Here is a 21,305-nt window from a genome sequence, read left to right on the forward strand (position 1 = left end):
TTCCATCAGCAGCCGTGTAATATGGTCAAACAAGCACTGACTAATAGAAAAATTGTTTGCATATTACGTCTGTAGTCAACCCATACTTTTATCGCAGTACTGGATTCCAGTGTGTTCTATTTTTGTGTGTGAAAAATCTAAGGAGACAATGGGATGGGAGGCAGGGGCGGCGAATGAGGTATGCTGTTATCAAATATGAAAGTTGTAGTGGGGTTTTTTGTCCTCCCTTTCCTTGGTTTTTGGATATGCATTTTTCTTCTCCCCCTGCCCTCTCTTTTTTTGATTGGCCTTGCAAGTTTTTACAGATGGCGCTATGTCAACGTTTACACAAATTGCCTGTTTAATCTGTTTGCTCAGCATGGATACATACTATAGATATTTACGTTATAAGGATCTTGTGGTTTCTACACTGTAATATAGATGCCTGGAAAGTGTCCTCCTAGCTTATCAACAAATACACTGTCTTTGTGATTTATATGGATTTTTAGTAGTGTTACATGCCTGAGCATTAGGAGATTTTACAGATGTTGTGGTGGGGAAGAGTAATAAGTGTTGCAAACATATTGGTGACAAATATAATACTAGTAATGTAACCATCATATGGCTTTAAATTTTGCACATGGAATGTGAAGGACTTAGGTTATCCTAAAAAAATGAGAACAGGTGCCCTCTAAACTCAGAAAACTTAAAGCTTATCTTGTGGTTTAGGAGACTGTGTGCTAGTGGCCATTTTAAGAATTCTCAAGATGTGGCTAATTTTGGGATCTAAGGATTAAAGAAGAAAAAGACCTATAGCATCTAAAATTATAGCAACTAAAGAGACATAATATACATTGTCTTGTAATTACAATTTGTCCCATATGCACGTGACAAATTATGGGGTAATGTGATGGGACGATGAGCTGCTTGTGTGTAAAATCCTAGTCCCTCAGAGTTTGGTCAAGTTTGCAAACCTCTGTCTGTAACGGAGCCCCTTAAACATGGCTCCGTCAGTCGCTGGCAGATTCCGACAGTGGTTGCTTTCGGAATCGCTTCCAACATAAAAGCTCCTTAACGGAAACACGTCTTCTGGACTCTCTGCGTGACAGTTTCCGGCGAGGAGTGGGTGTCCCTACAGGAGGTCCTGAAACCTCCCCACTGTTTTCGCTGGAAGTGTCTCTGAGCCATCCCTCCAGCTCCCTTTCCCTCAGCTCAGCTCCTCTCCCCCTACTGGTTCCCTCTTCAGCTGCTGAGTCTCTCCCAACCTGTGTGAGCCCTTTCACTTCCCTTCCTTCCGATGGCAGTTCCCTGACATCCACCTCCCCTCCAGGGCCCCCTTCATCCCCTCTCGCCCCCTCCTCTACGGGCGGTGAGGAGGCAAAACCCCGGAATGAACTTCCTTCATCTTCCGATGTCCCGAACACTTCTCTCCACCTGTTGCGGTTCCTGGTCTCGAAGTACTCCTCCTCCTCAGAGTCCATCTCCCCTTCCCCTTCCGATTCCGAGAATCCTTCCAACTCCTCCTCCTCATCGGTGGTCCCAAAGTATTCCCTCCGGAACCTCTCCACAGGCTGAGGTTTCCTTGGGAACCTTTGATGGAACGTTTCTATCAATACCTCGTCATTGATATCTTCTGCCATTACCCAAGTGTTTTCTGACTCCGGTTCTCCTTCCCACGCTACCAAATACTCCACCTGATCCCCCTTCCATCTGGCGTCGAGGATTTCTGCCACATGGCTGCTGCATTCCCTTTCTTCTATGACCGGTCCCCGAGTGGCCATCCCTTCTCGTCCCCCCTCATACGGTGACAGTAACGACCTGTGAAATACTGGGTGCAGTTTCATGTGGTTGGGTAACCGGAGCCTGAAAGCCACTGGGTTGACCTGTTGAATGACCTCAAAGGGACCCAATCTCCTGGGTCTTAATTTCTTACAACCTCCTTTGAACGGCAACCCTTGGGTTGACAGCCACACCCTATCTCCCACCCTTATGGTTTCACCTTCCCTTCGGTTCTTGTCTGCCTGCCTCTTGTAGTCTTCCTTCGCCCTTTCTAAGTTGAGTTGGAGCTGACGATGGATTGCTTCCATTTCTTCTACAAAATGCTCGGCTGCCGGGACACCCCATCTCTCCCCTTCTCCCCCTGGGAAAGCCCTGGGATGACACCCATAATTAGCCAAGAAGGGGCTCATCCCTGTGGACACATTCTCGGCATTGTTGTAGGCAAATTCCGCCAGCGCCAACTTTTCTACCCAGTCATTCTCTCTGTCATTGACATAACACCTCAGGTATTGCTGGAGGACCCCGTTTGCTCTTTCCGCCTGCCCGTTGGTTTCAGGGTGCCGGGCAGTCGAAAAGTTGACCTCCACCTGCAGTAAGCTCATGAGCTTCCTCCAGAACCTGGAAGTAAATTGTTTTCCTCGGTCTGAGACCACCCTCAATGGCACCCCGTGCAACCTAAAAATGTGTTCTACAAATAACTTCGCTGTCTCTTCCGCCGTGACTGCATGCGAGCAGGCTACAAAGTGGCACATCTTTGTTAGTAGGTCTACCACCACCATGATGGCTGTTTTCCCCTTGGACTTCGGCAGATCAGTCATAAAATCTATCGACACTGCCTCCCAAGGTCGTTCTGGGGTTGGTAAGGGTTCTAATAGCCCCGCCGGTGCCCGCCTCTCCCCTTTGGCTCGCTGGCATTGCTCACACCCTCTTACATACTCCCGTACATCTTCCCTCACCTTAGGCCACCAAAATTCCCTGGTGACCAACCACATGGTTTTGTGTTGTCCAAAATGCCCCGCCGTGGGGCTGTCGTGCAACTGCTTGAGTACCCTCCCCCTTAAGTCTCCTTCAGGGATATACAGTGCCCCTTTGTAATACAAAGCTCCATTTCTTTCCTCGAAACCCCCTGGTTCCTCTCCCTCACCCCTAAGACCTCTGAGCTTATTCTGGGCGTATTCATCATTCTCTGTTTCCTCTACCAGTTCTCTTTGTCCCACCAATGCCGCCCCACACACCCAGCGGTCCTCTGGAATGACATGTCTCTCTTCGGGTGCTCCCTCCCCCTCCAAATATTCAGGTTTGCGTGAGAGAGCGTCCGCCCTAATGTTCTCTGGGCCTGGCACGTAACAAATCTCAAAGTTAAATTTGGAGAACTCCTGGGCCCATCTCACTTGCCGTTGGTTGAGCACTCGTGCCGTCCTCCAATACTCTAGGTTCTTGTGGTCAGTGCACACTTGCACCTTATGTTGTGCGCCAATTAGCAGGTGCCTCCATCTCCGGAACGCCTCATGAATGGCTAGTAGTTCTCGGTCATACACCGTGTAGTTCCTCTCGGATTTGTTCAGCTTTCGCGAAAAAAAGGCACACGGTCTCCACTCTGACTCCTCCTTCCCTGGCTGCAGAAGCACCGCCCCAATAGCTCTGTCTGATGCGTCAGTTTCCACTCTCATCGGTTTTTGTAAATCCACATGCAGGAGTTGTTGTTCCGAGGCGAAGGCCCTTTTTAGTTCCTCAAATGCTCGCTCCGCCTCCTCAGTCCAAACGAACTTCTTCTTACTGCTGAGACAGTCCGTAATGGGCGCCGTCAGGTGGGCAAAGTTTCGGATGAACTTACGATAGAAGTTCCCAAATCCTAGGAACCTCTGCACATCCTTCCTTGTTTTGGGTGTTTTCCATTCCAGCACCAATCCCTTGTCTGACAGGCGATACCCCAGGAATTCCACCTCCTTGGTATGAAACTGACACTTCTCCAGTTTCACCCACAGCTGGTTGGCTTGCAGCCTGCTCAACACTTCTCTGACGTCTCTCACATGCTGCTCCTCATTCTCAGAATACACCAACACGTCGTCTAAGAAGGCCACACAATTCTTGTAAAGCAAAGGCCCCAGGACGTGGTTCATAAACGATTGAAAGCACGCGGAGCCTCCTTGTAGGCCGAAGGGCATAACTAAATATTCAAATGCCCCCAAAGGGGTGAACATGGTGGTTTTCCATTCATCCCCCTTCCTTATTCGTATCAGGTTGTACGCCCCCCTTAGGTCCAGTTTAGTAAAAATCTTTCCCTTCCTGACCCTTGTCAAAATGTCGTCAATCCTGGGCATAGGGAAAGCCACTGGTTCTGACACTGCATTTAAGGCCCTGAAGTCACACACAAGCCTCGGCTTGTTCGTGTTTTTTTTATCCACAAAAAACACTGGGCTGCCCCCCACCGCCCTGGACTCTCTGATGAACCCTCTCTTCAGGTTCTTGTCAATGAACTCTCTTAGCTCCTGCATCTCTCTGTCTGACATGGCGTACAGCTTGCCTACAGGGAGCTGTGCCCCAGGGAGTAAATTGATTTGACAGTCAAAGGGTCTATGCGGGGGTAGTTGGTCAGCTTCCCTTTCGCTGAAGACGTCGCGGAGATCTGCGTATTGTCGTGGTACCTTCACGTTCTCCGTTACTTCAGTCCCTGCTAGGGTGGCTTGGGCCCCTGCCAAACCCTTTCCCTCTTTGCAGTGTTCTAAGCAATGTGCTGAACCAAAAGAAACCACTCTCTGATGCCAGCCCACCAGCGGATCATGTAACGCTAGCCAGCTCATCCCCAATATAATGGGAGCTCCTCCCAAGGTGGCCACATTAAACGCTATCAGTTCGGTGTGCCTTGCCACCTTCATTATCATTGGGACGGTCTGCAAGCTGACTTCTCCTCCCAACAGCTCCCTGCCATCGATCGTGGTCACCTGCAGGGGGTTGCTTAAAGGGATCGTCTGTATCTGGTGTTCAGCTGCAAACTCTTTGCTCATGAAATTGCAGGAGCTGCCTGAGTCCAACAGCGCCTTTATCTTTAGAGGGTGTCCGTTTGGCAGCTCTAGCGCCACTTCTATCACTAGGGCGGGTTTAGGAGGTTCTGGCGTGGGCACTTTCACTGCTCTTTGGCCTGGCTGCTGTGCCCAGACGGTGGCAGCCAGGCGTTGGCTTTTACTTGCTTCGGTATTTCTTCCTCTCTTCCCTCCACAGCTCCTACCATCCCTTGCCATTCCTTCCTCTGGGGGCAGACTCTGGCAAAGTGACCTGGCTGTTGGCAGAGATAGCATTTCCGGGCGCCTTTTCCCTCCTTCTTTCCCCCCTCACTGGGCTTTGAAACTGCGCGCGCGCGCGCTGTTCCGATTTCCATCGGCTCTGCCGGCGGGAAAGTTGGCTCTGGAATGTCTGGAATGCGGAACTCCTTCCAACGTTCCCCCTTCCCTTCCCGCCTCTCCAATGCTCTCGCCTCCTGGCGCGCTCCTATGGTCAGCGCTGATTTGGTCAGCTGGTCCATAGACTCCGCCCTGGGCGCCCGGGAAAGTTCGTCTTTCACAGCCGAAGAAAGCCCTTCTTCAAAGAGCATTTGAATGGGTTCCGCCGATAGATCCCACCCCAATTTATGGATCAACATGGTGAACTCAGTCCAGTACTCACGGACAGATCGGCTCCCCTGTTTGCAAGCCATTAACTGTCTGCGGACCACTCCCTGTTCAATATCGCTGGAAAACATCAGATCCATGGCGCGAAAGAACTTCATCGTGTCCTTTAGGACGTCACTATTCGCTGCCATCAGGGGTCTAACCCAGTCTCTCGCCCCCTTTTCAAGATGCCCAATCACGAAAGCCACTCGTGATTCCTCGTCAGGGAATTCATCAAACTGCAGATTGAGGGCATATTGCATCTCTGTCCGAAAGCCATGATAGTCTTTGGGCTCCCCCCCAAACTTCTGCACCAATCCTGGTACCTTTCTGACGAGCTGGGTGTCTTTCCCCTTTTTGTCTGCATCCTGAGCCCTCCTCTCCTCAAGCCTCGCCGTCTGCAGCACTAGCTGGACCTCCAACACCCGGTACCTTTCTTCCAGGCTTGGACCCGCTCCAGCTCCTGCTTCTCCGGTTCCGGCTGGGTTGCTCATGATGCCTTCTCCTGCACAAGCTGCTCACGAAGACTGTCGGAATGCTGTGATGGGACGATGAGCTGCTTGTGTGTAAAATCCTAGTCCCTCAGAGTTTGGTCAAGTTTGCAAACCTCTGTCTGTAACGGAGCCCCTTAAACATGGCTCCGTCAGTCGCTGGCAGATTCCGACAGTGGTTGCTTTCGGAATCGCTTCCAACATAAAAGCTCCTTAACGGAAACACGTCTTCTGGACTCTCTGCGTGACAGTTTCCGGCGAGGAGTGGGTGTCCCTACAGGAGGTCCTGAAACCTCCCCACTGTTTTCGCTGGAAGTGTCTCTGAGCCATCCCTCCAGCTCCCTTTCCCTCAGCTCAGCTCCTCTCCCCCTACTGGTTCCCTCTTCAGCTGCTGAGTCTCTCCCAACCTGTGTGAGCCCTTTCACTTCCCTTCCTTCCGATGGCAGTTCCCTGACATCCAATTCAAATTTTAAGATAGTGGCAGTCTTTTTTGTGGAAGGTTGACTGAGGAATTTATACAGCTGAAAGGTTCAAATGGGAGACAATATCTTCAATTACAACACCTGTTGGTGTCTATTTATAAACCAACTGCTTTGAGTGCTTTGGCACCTTCTAAATTGTTGGAAGGAATTACTGGATCTTCTCAGAAAGTTAAATCCACAACTACTATTTATAGTTGCTTATTGGACCTTTGTAAAGTAGATGCTCAGAAACTTTGGCATCTCAGTCTAACCTACACCACAGGGTTGTTGCTGGGATAATATGGGGAGGGGGAGAGGATATGTGCCATTTTGACCTCCTTGGAGGAAAATTGGGATATAAAATATAAATAGATAAACAAAACCGAAACAATGGAAACTGCTTCAGAATCTATACAGAAAGTTTCTTTAGATTTATAACAGAGGTGGATGCAGCAAAAATGTTGTTTCAGGTATATTAGATTCCACATTTGTAGAGGAAGGCACTGTCTAATACAGTTAGATGCTGGAGGTGCAATGCTGAAAGACCTCAGTGATATATTCTTTTTAGTCTAAAGCTGAATTTCTTATAAATTTTGTACTGGCAAAATCAATCTGCAGGTGGTTTTTTTTACTGTTTTTTATTGCAGGTGCTGTATTTTTAAACTATATTCCTATAGTATGCACGTTAATAGCAGGACAAGAAATGGATATTGTGAGCACTTATGGTTGTCAAGAGACATACACCTTGATCCTGGAAGGATAAATGCTTACTGCCCATTGTGCAACGGTCTGAGAACTTACAAGGCCCTTGCTGCATTTGAATGTATGTTTAATCAATGCCAATTTCATGCAGATAGCTATTTGAACATCTGGAGGGTTCATATTGAGTTATGTTTCATTTTAGAGGGAAATACTAATGGCCTTTGAATACTGACAGTATATTGTTAGTGCATTATTTTTCTGTCCTTCAAAAAATCTTTCTTTTCTTTGTTACACATGACACTTAAACAAATGTTGAGCCCTTTAATAGGAGATCAAACACAGTCCATGTCTTACTGTTTGCAAATACTGCTATAATCATAAAGTAACCAGTCCTAGGAAGTATCTTTTATTCAGTTTCCTGCTCCTATACAAATTCTAAATGGTTGAAATATCAACATAAAATTAGTTACAGTCTTTAAGTAAGCTTGAGTACACTCCAGCACGTGAACAAACTGCTTGAGTAAATATGCCATTTATTTTTTGTTTCTGGCATACACATAATTTACTAAGTAGTTGCCAAGAAAGCAAAAGAGATGTTCTAAATATAGCAGAGGGCTCCTGGCACGTTGTAAACTATACTTTAATGGCTATATCAATAAATGTGAATAAATCACTTAAATAAAAAGCTGATGTACAAATCGGAAACATGAAACAAATTACTGATATGCATCAACACACCGATCTACCTTATTGTATTCTGAGATTATCCCTTTACAACTAAATTCTATGCTTCTGAAAACTCTGGTTTCAATAAAAGGAATGATTGAGAAGGACCATGCTTGCCTCTAGAAATCACATAACAAATGATTTTTATAGAAGCATCTAGTAAGAGAGACAGATTACTGTTAAAAGATGTAATCAACATTGCCTTGGATTTAAGAACAGCATGTACAACTGGGGCTTTTGTTCCCACTTCCACTACGGCCCCTACAGGATATGAGATCTTCTCTACAGACAGGTAGGATCTCAGTACTTGTTCTCAGCAAAGTGTGTTTTGTAAGAAAGGATTCTCTTTTGCAAAAATCTGGGGTTTTTAAGGTGAGAAAAGTTAAGCACCATTATTTTCTTACCTGCATCAACCTAAGGGCTAATTATGTATCACATTAGCTCCCATTTGAACACCTTTGCATGAAGGCGACATTTAAAACCTGGCAGCTCAACGTGGGGATGTTGCATACACAGGTAATGGTATGCAAGCCAGCAGTAGGTGTGGCGATCACACAGGGTCCCTGGACGTTTCACCGTCTATTGATCCCTGTGCCACCACTTTATTTCTCGCTGCCGCCACTCAGGCCCTTCCTGGTACAATACTGAGTCCAGTCAGGTTTAAACTGAAACATAAACTTCTGTTTATTTATTGCAGTTTAACAAGCGTGTGGTTTCATAAACAGTATCGGTCAATTACAATCATAGGGTGCCTATCCAGACCTATAACTTCCACTACCCGCTCTTACTCACTAAACAACCTCTCAGATATTTACTTGTCTTCCTAGCTCCTAACTGTTCCTGACTCAGCTTATTTCGCTACACTAACTCAACCTACCCCCAGACTCTATCCCAATTCACTCCCACTCCAACCAACCTCCCAACGAACTCCTCATTCGCCCCGCTCAGAGCTGGTTTTATACTCCCTCTGACTCCACCCCCTGGGTTCTGATTGGGTAACCTGTTTAACTATTTCACCTCCAGCACTCTCATATGTTAACATCACAGTAGGTACCAAAGAAAAGCTTGCAATGAAAAGGAGCCCTTGAGAATGGCAAAGCATATGATTTTTTTTTCTTTTTTAAAAACAACTCGTTTACCTGTCAAAGTCATCGTCTTCTAACTCATCAGAATTTGCCCAGTCTTCATCTTCTTCTAGGTCAACCATCATTGTTAACATCTGAGGAACTAAGGAAATTAACATTGCTCAATCTACAGAAAAAGGTCTAACAGAGATCTGACTGCTCGTGAACAGCCACCTCACATCCCAGTAGAATTCATGAAGCAATGTGGCACTTGTCCATATTTCACTCTGCCACAACACATACCAACAGAGTAATTTTGGATTGTGGGGCACCAGTTCCGAATTATATCTGTGCAATTGCCCCACAGGGAAGGATTATTATAGCACATGCTTTGCATGCAGAAGGCACCAAGCCAAATCCCTGGCATTTCTACCTAAAAATGGTTGCAAGGTAGGAAGTGGGCTAGATGGACAGTTGAACTGACTCAATATAAACTAGCTTAATATATTATTAATATTATTAGTATTATTACCGTATTTTTCGTTCTATAAGACGCACCAGACCATAAGACGCACCTAGTTTTTGGAGGAGGGAAATAAGGAAATAAATAAATCTGAATCTCAGAAGCCAGAACAACAAGAGGGATCGCTGCGCAGCGAAAGCAGCGATCCCGCTTGCTGTTCTGGCTTCTGGGATAGCTGCGCAGCCTGCATTCGCTCCATAAGACGTACACACATTTCCCCTTACTTTTTAGGAGGGAAAAAGTGAGTCTTATAGAGCAAAAAATACGGTATTTAAATTTGTATACCACCCTATACCAGCAGATCTCAGGGAAATTCACAACATAAAACCACAATACTGTACAAAAATACAAAACACATAATAAAAACAAAATCAAGAACAATCTATTAAGCCGCTCTTGGGTCACAAAAAATCAGCTCACAGGCAGCACTGAGAATACCTTCTTAATAGGCATGTGGTGCCCATATTAATAAAGTTAATGAGTGTTTTATTTTTGCTTCATGCTGGCCCCATTTTAGATTCAACAGTCAGGGCTGCATACTTGACAGAGTCTTATAAAAAAGGCAAAACACCGTACTTCTGGTTGTTTGGGGAGTGGACTAGAGTAGATCAGTAGGATTTTGGCTTCTAAAAAACAGTTCTGTGCCTACTGTGTAAGACCAGGGTATGTGTCTTTTACCTAATCTACAAACCTATGCCACATTAACTGTTTTAATTCTAACTGAGAAAAAATATAATAAAAGACAATAAATTTACTTACTAGCTTGTGCAACAATATTGATATGCCTTCTAAGCATAGCAGCTGCGGTCTCAGATAATGTAACTATTACTTCAAGAGCCAGTTGACGTTGCATGTTGCTGAGATTAGTATCTGCACACAACTGAAAAAGAAAGATATTGAAGTATAGTACTAAAAATCAGGCCACCTATCTAATCAACCAAAACATGAATTGGGATGGGACAATCAACTTACCTTCAAACTTAGTTGCAATGTAGGTTCTAAGTGTGGCCGTAGATACTTTGGAACTGTATCTGCAATCTCTACAAGGGACTTCAGTACTGAATCATCATTTTGGTAACAGGAGTCATTTACCGCCTAAAAGAGAATTCGGTTAATATCTTTTTCACCTGTAATTCACATTCAAATCCAAGCACTGTGTTAGGAAGACACCATTCAGTGCTTCAAGACACTGCAACCAAAACACGGAACCAAAGACTAGAGGACATACTGGAGAGCTCAAAAGGTTGAAAAAGTATCTGTCTCACCAAGTTATTTCAAATAATCTCACCTACTAAGGCATGTTTTATTTGCTCACATTGCTCTTCTCCCTCTCAATCTCCTGCCTAGTGAAGATGCAATACCGCCTGATCCCTTAACTATGATTAGGAGACTAAAAGCCTACAGGGTGCTCCTTAGCTCTCTCACCTCCTGCCTCTTGTGAATAATGTTTTTATTGAGTACACCACTTCAATGGATCTATGCTGTGAAGTAGTCTACAAATTGGTGTAATAATAGCAATACTAATTTGTCTCCATTTTCAGGTGTCCCTTGGGGCTAAAGAAATCATAGCACCTTAATAAAAAGATATGCACTTCCTGTTTTTTGCTTGCAATGACTGGGATTTTTTGTGTGAAACGTAATGTATATTGTTTTTACATCTGCTGTAACTATTAAGACTAACATCCTTTACTCACTTATCTGGATGGAACCCCAATGAATTGGACTTACTTCTGAGTAGAGATGCATAGGATAGTACTGCAGATCTATTCTATAGTCTATTTTCTTTTTTAAAACCTAGGCCAGGGTTATCTACTTCATTTTCGACTTAGCACTAGGTCATATTGCTTCAGGACCTCAGATTATTGTTTCCATCTTGCATGTTACAATGCCATAAAAGCTGACTGACATATAGGAAAACATTCCCTGACTTGGCCAAAGCAGGTACAAAATATCACCCATCAGTACCCAATAAAAGCTTGGAAGAATAACAAGGGTTTTAACAGGAGTCAAAAGAATGCCAATCATATATTTCAAAATCTTCCATTCCACACTGGTAACTTATCTTTTATATTTGCAGACACTATATTTTGCCATGAATAGGCAATGTGGGGTCTTCCAGATATTGTGGACTGATTGGGGTGAATGGCTGTTGCAATTAAAAAAAATATCTATAGGGCACCGTGTTGGCTGTCATTGCTATACATTATTATGTTTGACTGGAATTGTTAAGGGTTACATTACATATTGTGAGGTTAGCAATAAACAAGAAGATACACTGTAGATATATTTTATTTTATTTTATTTTATTTCCCCCTTGTTAAAATTCTTATCAAAATATCTCTTTAGCATGGGACCATATATTTTGTGAAGCAAAAAGGCAATATATGTTACACCAAGTCTTTCAGTTAGGACTCTCTCAATAAAAACAAAGGTCCAAGTACAGTCGTACCTTGGTTGTCAAATGCCTTGGTACCCAGACATTTTGGCTCCTGAACGCCGCAGACCCAGAAGTGAGTGTTCCGGTTTGTGAACACTTTTTGGAAGCCAAACGTGCAACGTGGCTTCTGCTTGAGTGCAGGAAGCTCCTGCAGCCAATCGGAAATTGTGCCTTGGTTTTCGAACCGTTTTGGGAGTCGAATTGGCTCCCGGAACGGATTAAGTTTGACAACCAAGGTACGACTGTATAGAGATTGATTTCAACATTCAAATTTTCAGATTTGAAGCTTAAGAAAAAAATGCTGATAGGGCAACAGAGGATCACAGAGTCACATGAGGAACTTAATTCTTCTGTTCTCCTATCCCACAGAATCCCAACTTCCCTGTTACAAAAATTAACGCTTATAGTGTTTGGATAAAGTAGCTGCCCTTGCACACATTCCGGTAAAGCTCAAATTCAGGAAGCACGTAATCTGTATTTTAGGCATTTACAGTGTATTATTTATTAGGCTATGCCTTGTATTTAAACTTTTGCTACTGACACCTAGTGTACTTGATGCTCACACTAGAATTCATGTATTATTGACATGGAAACAGCAACACTCTTAAAATACAAGCCAGAGCCTATAGGAGGTAACATACTTCGGTCAACTTGATGGATGAGTTTTTACCTGCAGGATTCCTGGAAGTAAGTCTGCAAAATGTTTTAGAAGAGGAAGATTTTGCTCATTAGCAAGAACAAATGCAGCCGCAGCCCTAGCTGACAGTGTCCTGATCTAGAAGGAATATAAAATAGCAACATCAGTAACATACAGTGTTCCTCAAACTTTTAAATTCATACTTGTACGTCAAAGGTACTCATAACTTTTGCACTCACACCCACTCCCTCCTCACCAGATATTTATTTGTTCATGCCACAGGTATGTGTACAGAGATCCAATACGTTGTATCAGTACTAAAACTTTATGCTCAAAAAGCAAGACACTGTGTCCTCCTAAAGCAGTAAACTAGAAAACATCCTCAGAAGAAAGGATATGCTCATCCTGAGCTTCCTTCTTCTTATATCAGGTTGAGATGATGCAGTTAAGTCCAATTATGTTGGACAAATGCAACTTATTTAGTGGTTATAATACACCAGCTTATTAGGTCAAAGGCCTGCCTGAATAAAAATGTACTTGCCTGTGGTGTAAGGCAAAGGGGCTGAACAGGTCCCTCAGAGACTAAGATTAGCTAGTTAGAAAGGTTCTCTCTTTAGTTCTTGCCAAACAGGCTTCAGATGTTGGCAGGATAAAAAGAAGGGTCTCTCAGAAACATCTCATATAGGAAAATATGGTGATTAAGGTAGTTTGGTCTCTAGCTGTGTAAGGGTTTGTAGGTCACAACCAGTACTCTGTATAAGGAATGCTCCTTATAAGTGTCCCAAGTCAGTCTGGCTACAGCATTCTGAACCAGTTTCCTAATGCTCTCCAAAGGCAGCCACATAAAAATAATGTTGCAGTACTATAAGATATAATTAAGATGAAACCTAAGCATGTATCACCTTGGCCAGATCTGATACTTTGCTGAAGTTGGTATACTAGCTGTGCAAAATAATTCTTGGCCATTGCAAAAACATTGAGCATTCAGGTTCAGGGCTGAGTTGGGAAAAATATCCAAGTCACAAATCCAACTTTTAAAGATAAGTGCATCTCTATCAAAAGCAGGCAAAATCTCACTAATTTGATCAGGAACACTTGTGTTTTGCTGAAATTAAGCTTCCATTTGTTCTCTCTCATCTCACCCATTACCAGTATTGGACACTAATTCAGACTTTGAACACAATGCTTGAATTTAGATGCAAAGGAGAGACACAGCTGGGCATCATCAGCACATTGTGACTCCCCAAAAACTCAGGTGTCCACGTCCAATGGTTTCATGTAAGCATGAGACACAAGATGGACCCTGAAGGGCTCCACAGGGCAACAACCAAGACAAGTACAAGAAAATGCCAGAACCACAATCCCAAGGAGAACAAAAACTACTGTAAAACAATGCTTCCAAGTTCCATCCCAAACAGGTAGTCTATCCTTCTGCAATGATATCAACTGTTCAACAAAGGCGGCATGTTTTCATTTCGGGTGTTTGCTTTTTTAGAGTAGAAAACATTCCAAGATTAACCAAGTTTTTCAGACAAAAGAGGAAATGAGTTTTGAATTACCGTGGGATTCTCCTGATCTTGCATACATTGCACCAACATCCGTTTGATGACATCCAAATAATGCTGCTGTTGATTTCCAAAAATACCAGGAAAGTTCCTAAAGGGACAATACAAATGTGCATTTAAGCATCCCTGAGGCCTTAAAAACTTTATGCAGAGCACCGCAAATCAAACTGTCTGCCATAAAGTTCTTCTGAGTTAAGTCAGAGCTCTGATGCAAGATCTAAAGTTCATACACAGCTCACACAGAGCAATGGTAAGGCCAGTTAAGTCTCACTGTTGCCCCCAAGTGAATTGGAACATGCACCAGAATACACTCAATAACTTCCCTGTGGATGATCACCCACCATTATCCAACTGCTTCTAGGAACCTTGCAACCCAGTCAGAAAGTCATGTTTGAAGATGTGGTTCCTAACAGAAATGTTAAACAACCTGACAATCTTGCATGACCATGCACTTGTCTGCAAATAATAGTATACCAGAAGATGTGCAGCGCAGCTTCACGCAGTCCCACATTTTGAGAGCTGACAGAGTCAAACAAAAACTTCAGCCCTTCAGGCCATTGATTATTGCCATCCTCATCTAAAAGAGATAGAATACGAACATAAAGACAGGAATTTTTGAAACCACAATAGTTAACCAAAAAGTAATAATTTGTTTTATTCTCTTAAAGGGAAAAACTGCCAAAATTGCATAGCGTTTCCTTATAGGCTGTAAACTGTGAGGACATTATATATGGTTGCCAGGAGTATTTTCTAAAGCCCCACAGAACTTGGAGGAGAGATGGGAAAGCTCAGGCACAGTGGAAGATTAGAGAAGATGCTAAACAGGCTGTCTGTGTAATTGCACCCACATTCTAGAATAACCCACTTGCCTACTTCCTTCACTTGATTTTTTTTCTAGAAAGTGACAACATTTCTATTTAGGAAAACGTCTATGAAAGGATGATGCTGTCTGGTCAAACATGGTCATGTTTCTAGCCTATGATGATTGTGCTGCTAGTTGTTCACCCTTTAAAATTATTATTAGTGCCTGGTTGATTTTTTCATTTAAGTTTACATTGCCTTTAAATGCTTTAAATGTTTTCAGACACAGCCAGCATCACAGAAATACAAATAAATAATAATATAATATACCTATTAGATTCCTGGCCAGCTCAGCTACGATATCACATATTTTTCTCCTCATACTGGATTGTGTTTCCAGCTGAATAATCAACAGCAATTCACTTTTGATAGCAGTTTGAACTTCAGGGGGTAACGTTGGATAAACTTCCTCAAAAGAAGCTGACAAAAGTCTTCGTAGAAGCACAGCAGCCATTTGTCTAGCCTGTTAAGACAGATATACATTATATGAGGGAGAATTAATTTCAATACAATATATCCCACTTCTGTTCTTTGCTGTTGTTTTCCTACTAAGCATAAACAAAACACCTAGAAGTTCAGCCAAAGTGCTGACTCTGCCACACCTATTTTTGGCATCTTTAGTCACATAGCTATTTTTTACTCAACTATTTCATGTCACGGTATAAGAACTAAACTAGGTGACTGACTCTATGTTAGAAGAACTTTGAACTTAAGAGGCATTTAGTAAATAGTTTCAGCAAATTAGATCAAATGTTTTCTACCATATATTAACATTTATATGGAAACATCATGGGTAAACAGTTAACTTTGTGTTAACACGAACGAATAAAGTGAATTGTGTACAGATTAGGCATATATTAAAGACACTATTGAAACATATTAATTCAAATGTTACTTTGACTACTTAAGTATTCATTCTTTCAAGCAAGTTATAACTGCAAACTCCAAACCAGAAAAAATCCAGAATGAATTACTCAGAAGGGGGTCAATGGGTATACACTAACCACAGTAATATGAATTATCCGTTATTTCAGCTCAGATATTGACAGTTAATTAGTACAAGGCATTTGAATCAACAGTGGTGGCATGTTCTACTTGAAATACTGTGATGACAAAGGACCACAGCAATTTGCCTTATATAAAGTCAGACCACTGCTTCATCTAGTTAGCAGCTCCCCTCCAGGGTTTCAGGCAGGATATTCACAGCCCAACCTGGAGATGTTGGGGATTGAACATGGGAACTTCTACATGCAAAGCTATGAGCTACAGCCCTTCTGTAGGGAATAGGGAGACAGCGAACATGCAATCCTACCAAATGAGCAGCCACATTGTAGTGGACAAGTATGCTAAGGACAACAGAAATGGAATGTGTGAAAGACTGAACCACTTCCATTTGTGTTGTGTGGGAACATCTATGGCAGTGTCAGGCAACACTGGCACTGTACAGATTTCTTGATGTATGTCAGATACAATGGTTCCACCAGCGTACATGCCAGAATACTCACTGTGATTTATTGCAATATTGATATATTTGGTCTTAATTTTGCATAGTATAGCAACCCACGTGCATCTTAGACACATAGCATTTTCAGCTGCCATGACTTACTGATTGCAAATGCTTCTACTACAACAGTTGTTAAGTCAATAAGTGAAATTAAAACCTAATGCACAAGCAATAATAGGTTTGGGCAGCAAATATGTTAAGGAGCAATGCAATAAGGAGTAGATTCCAAGACATTATGAGCCCAGAGGTGCATATTAGATAGGCTGCTTTCAGAAAACAGAATTTCAGATGCCACCAGGAGTCAAAGGGAAAGGGAGAATGCCTTAACTCGTGTACAGAAGGGAATTTAGGATCCAAGCCAATGTGTCTATCAAACCACTGAAAAAACCAATGGTTTGCAAAGACAGGAAGGAACTGTATGATCATTACTGCAGTAGTATTTGCTACTGAGACAAATTTCCAATAATTCTTCTTTAACTTACTGACATTGCTAGCGATGTATTTTCAGTTGCCTATTACAGCTGATAACATTAAATACAATGCTACTTCATTTTACCACAACATGAAACAATGCTTCAATTATGCTATTATAAATGTTTTGTAGGGAATACTTCTTAGAAAATACCTCTTCAGCAACCGTAGTATTTCTGACAGCTTGTAGAAGGAATGTAATTTTAGATTGGCCTGGTATGTTCTCATATGTTTCCTACGAAAGAAAAGAGAATCATTAAAAACAAAAACCATGAGGCATTAGTTTGACCCTCAAATATGCTCTAATAAGTTCAATTTTTAAATTTACTGGAAAGCATATCACAGAAGCACCTATGTTGAGATTAACTTTCAATTTGAATAAGTTTGATCCACCAGTTCTATTGAACAAAGGTATAATTCTAAACTAAAACCTTGAAAATTAACTTTATCATTTCCTTTAGAAAGCAAGACTAACATATCTATCAACATCTATAGAGATTAGTGCTTGCTGTGTTCTTAACTCTGTTCTGCCAAATAGCGCTAGTTACTTTAGCCTATGAAGTACTGCTTATTATTTTATCTAGCTCTTTACTTTTTACTTTGATTTGCCCTGTGAGACAGTCAGTGCTTTCTGTTTTTAACATTGGAATGACTGAGAAATGGGATTTTGTGGAATTGGCTGGAATGAACAATTCCCAATATTCTTTGCTTCAGGTATTTAAGTATACAGCTGACGTTCAATTTGCATTATTGCAGTTTTACAAACTTGATGGCAGGTCAACCGACATAGCATAAATTAAACGCACACAAAGTGGAAAGCTTAAAAGTTCTTTTGGTGTGGAAAGAGCTTTTAAGCTCTCAGGCTTGTTTACCGGCCTCAGGGAAGGTCTCAGATGGGCTCTGGATCTCGCTGGAGCTTCCCAGAGCCCATGCAAGACCCTCCCAGAGCCCAGTAAGGAAGGCGGACAAAGCCCACTTCTCACATTGGCTTCAAAAAGGTAGCGATGGTCATGCGGGGGTGGTTCCAGGGCTGTTCTGACTATGCATGGTTTCGACTTTAGGCACACCCCCCCCCAGAGTGCGACTGCGCAAGTTGTGTGTATTCACACTGAATATTCAAAATGGAAAGAGCTTCAAGTTGACAGACATCCCTCTTGCATAGATTCCAGAAAACAAACACAAAAAAGGTTCAATGTAGCATTGTGGACATTTTCAAAGAAAAATTGAACTCTTCAGCCTAGATCCTGCTAACTCTCCAAAGTATGCACAGTGGAGAAGTAAAAAGAAATCAAGACTAAGGACTGCCTATTTCCGTATGCAAACCTACTCCAAAAACTAGTGATCTCAGTCCTCTCTTCTAATTTAGTGACATCATTCTCATTCATACTCAGCAGTGGCTGGTAAGGTGACTCGCCATGAAAAACTGCCATTGCACTCTGACAGAGGGCTGAGAGTGATTTCCTTTCCTTACACTTTTTGTGCTAGTAGACAGTGACACATCCTTCAATATGCAAATACCTGGTGATGAATGTGGCACCCTACTCCCATCTCCCAGTGCCAAGAAGAGCAGGAGTTCCCTTTTCTGCTCCCATACACTGTCTACCAGCAGCTTCACCTACCTAACACACTGGCTGTTGCTATTCAGACTACTTTCAGGACCCTAACCCATGTGGGCTTCCACTTAAAGAGCTCTCCTCAACTGGTTGGCTTTCCAGCAGGGGTTGGGTTAACTTTTTTCAGCATTTCATCCTGGGTAACCTTCCAGGGACCACACACCACCACTGTCTACGTCCAAAGGCAAAAGGTTTTCCTCTCACATGGTCCTTACAACCTGGTCACATTATGAGCAGCACAAGAGAATTTATTTTTGCTCAAATACACCATTTGACTCTTCTTTCATCTATGTTTCAGAAAACATACATGTATGCCAAGCGGCTTCACAATATTTAAATTGCTTGTGTTGGTATGTACAATGTTGAAAAATAATCAGACTGATCTGTTTTACATTAGGGTACTAAGAACAGATTTTTTTACCCTATTGTTCCCAATGAAAGAATGTGCTGAACTCTACTGACCGCTCCAGTGATGTAAATGATAAAAGCCCCAGCACAGCCATCCAATGAGAAAATGCTAAGCCAGACGCCGGTATTTATTTCAATGGAACAGAGATTCCCCACTAGGCTTTACAATAAAGGATGTAAAGCACTCCTGTGGGTGGAAATAAAGCGCTATCCTGATTTACTAATTACAGAGAAATCCTGTAGTTCAGAGTTTTCTCTAATAATAAGACACATACAACAGAAAAGGGGGGAAAGCTTCATTCAGTACCCTATTGAACACTGAAGCCACTTCACAGATTAGAAAACACAAAGCTTAAGAGACAGGTTCATTATCTCACGGTTCACGCAGCAAGCTCTGCTAAGTTTTCAAGAGATCTACATCCCTCCGGCCACAGTAAATTGGGGGAAGGGAAAGCACGCATGACACTTATTTTAAGAATCCCTCCCTGATTGCCACACAGCAAATTAGCTGAACTGTGGACATAAGACTCATTCTTCTTCAAGAGTGGCCCCATCCCTGCCCAGTGTCTTGGAAAGAGATGGCAATCAGAACAGACCCATCTCCCCCAGGTGCTCCAGCACAGCCCAGAATGGCGCATGCCTATGTAAACAAATGAATGAAAAAACTTAGATCAACACAAGAACATTGCAGCTGAGGTCATTTTTGCTGCCAGCATAAACAGTATTTGCAGCTACTGTGTCTACCAATAAGTTTGCTATATAATGTTGCCCAACTTACCACAAACTACTCAGGTACAGCAAACCACAGTACCCCTCTATCCCTCATCTGACCCTCCCCTGTAAATCAAATGGGAGGGTTGCACCTCCTGAGCTCGTTCCTATAGAAAAGGGAACTGCGACCCCCAACCCCTTTCCACCCAGGGACGACTGTGGGCAAGATTTGTGCACTGCAGGGGATGGAACTAGATGGCCCTTGGGAATCCCTTCCCAACCCTACAATGCTACAGCTCTATTCCATGTGATATTCCATTCTACATTTGTCCCGAGGCGTAGTTCAGCCAGGAAAGCATGAGACTCTTCATCTCAGGGTTGTGGGTTCGAACCCTCCCCCCCTCGGTGTGTGAAAAGACTTCTGCATTGCAGGGGGTCGGAATGGATGATCCTCGTGGTCCCTTCCCAACAGTTCCATCCTATTAATCTAAGGGCTTGGTCGAGGAGGCTATGGTGGCTCCAGCCTCGGGCGCTTATCTCCACGACCAGGGTCAGGTTTGAGGTGGAGAACGAGGAAAAGGAAATAGAAAACAGAATTTGGGGGAGAGAGAGAAAGAAAAAGAGGAGAATACTGAGAAATCGGGGCCAGCACTAGAAACGTAGGATCTCGCATTAAAAAGGAAATAAAAATCAGGGGACGTGGAAGGGGAAAAGGTCAGGGTAGGGGGGATGGGGAGGATCCTCTGAAAGGCCCACGTTTAGAGAGAGGGAACACGGGGGCCGGATTTCCCAAGCTGAAAGAGGAGAAAAGAGGTAAGAGCCGGTGCGAGGCGGAGGTGCCGCCCGGGGGGGGGGGCTTTGTGTGTGTGGGGGGGGAAAGGGCGGTTGGTGGCCGAAACGCCCCCCGGCCAACGGCTCTAACGGCCGCCGGCCCCGTCTGCGGAGATTCCGGCCGGAGCACGTGGGCCCCGCCAGGGCCGCCCCGCGCGCGCACGCCGAGACACACACACACACACGGCGCTGAGAGGCTGACAGGGCAAGGCCGGGTCCGGAGAGCGCGGTCGGCCGAGGCTGGAGCCGGCGGGAAAGGGAGAGCGGGGAACGGGGGGGGGGTGCGAAACAACGCGAAGCCGCCAGTCACCTCGGCCTGTTTCCGGACGACATTGTCCGGGCTGAGCAGGTTGCCTAGGAGAAGGTAGAACTGCTGCTGCTCCTGCTCCGCCGCCGCCGCCATGGCTGCCTGAGAGAGAGAGAGAGGCCAGCCGGGCAGGGAGGAGGGAGGCAGGAGGCGGGGTCTCCAGGCCGCGCACCGACCACAGGGAGGCGGAGCCGCCGCCGCCGCCGCGCTTCTGGTGAACTTCTCCCCGCCCCTGCCGGCAACACAGACGCCCCCTCCCTACCGCCCGCCTCCTGCCGGCGCCGGGCTGCTGCTGCTGCGGCGCTCCCATTGGGTACAGGGTGAAACGCGGCCTTGCTCCCATTGGGCCGCGGCCCAGCCGCCTTTGTGATTGGGCGGGAGAGCGCCATTGTGAAGTCACTTCCCTCTCGCCTCCCTTAGTCGTCCTCCCTCTCTCTCCCCCCTCCCTTGCGGGGGGCGGGAGGAGGGAAGCGGTTTGCTTCATCGAGCTGGGCGCCCATTGGCGGGAGGCCCCGACAGAGGCTCTCTGACTGGGCGGGAAAACAGTCGGGCGGCCAATAAGGAGGGAGTGGGGGGCGGGGGACAGAGTAG

At 44.3% G+C, this 21,305-nt stretch overlaps 1 protein-coding gene and 1 long non-coding RNA gene across 3 annotated transcripts in view; one reads left to right on the top strand and one right to left on the bottom strand.

Annotated features, from left to right (window-relative positions):
- IPO5 (importin 5) overlaps positions 1-20,956 on the bottom strand; it is a 42,359-nt gene extending 21,403 nt beyond the window's left edge. The window contains exons 1-9 of one of the 2 annotated variants that reach the window (XM_081002973.1): positions 20,718-20,956; positions 16,999-17,079; positions 15,140-15,332; positions 14,483-14,585; positions 14,003-14,099; positions 12,477-12,581; positions 10,342-10,464; positions 10,129-10,249; positions 8,922-9,009 (exon numbers count right to left, since the gene is read on the bottom strand). In XM_081002973.1, the coding sequence (XP_080859099.1) occupies positions 8,922-9,009; positions 10,129-10,249; positions 10,342-10,464; positions 12,477-12,581; positions 14,003-14,099; positions 14,483-14,585; positions 15,140-15,332; positions 16,999-17,079; positions 20,718-20,810 (1,004 nt within the window). In that variant the 5' untranslated portion in view covers positions 20,811-20,956. Of the gene's footprint in view, positions 1-8,921; positions 9,010-10,128; positions 10,250-10,341; positions 10,465-12,476; positions 12,582-14,002; positions 14,100-14,482; positions 14,586-15,139; positions 15,333-16,998; positions 17,080-19,643; positions 20,400-20,717 lie in introns of those variants that run through there. The other variant, XM_081002974.1, reaches the window with a different exon arrangement.
- Positions 1-21,305, top strand: part of LOC308475980 — a 1,233,414-nt gene that overhangs the window by 183,533 nt on the left and 1,028,576 nt on the right. The window lies entirely within an intron of this gene.

Source organism: Podarcis pityusensis (assembly GCF_964106645.2).
Source record: "Podarcis pityusensis genome assembly, chromosome: 4".
Lineage (NCBI taxonomy): Eukaryota > Metazoa > Chordata > Lepidosauria > Squamata > Lacertidae > Podarcis > Podarcis pityusensis.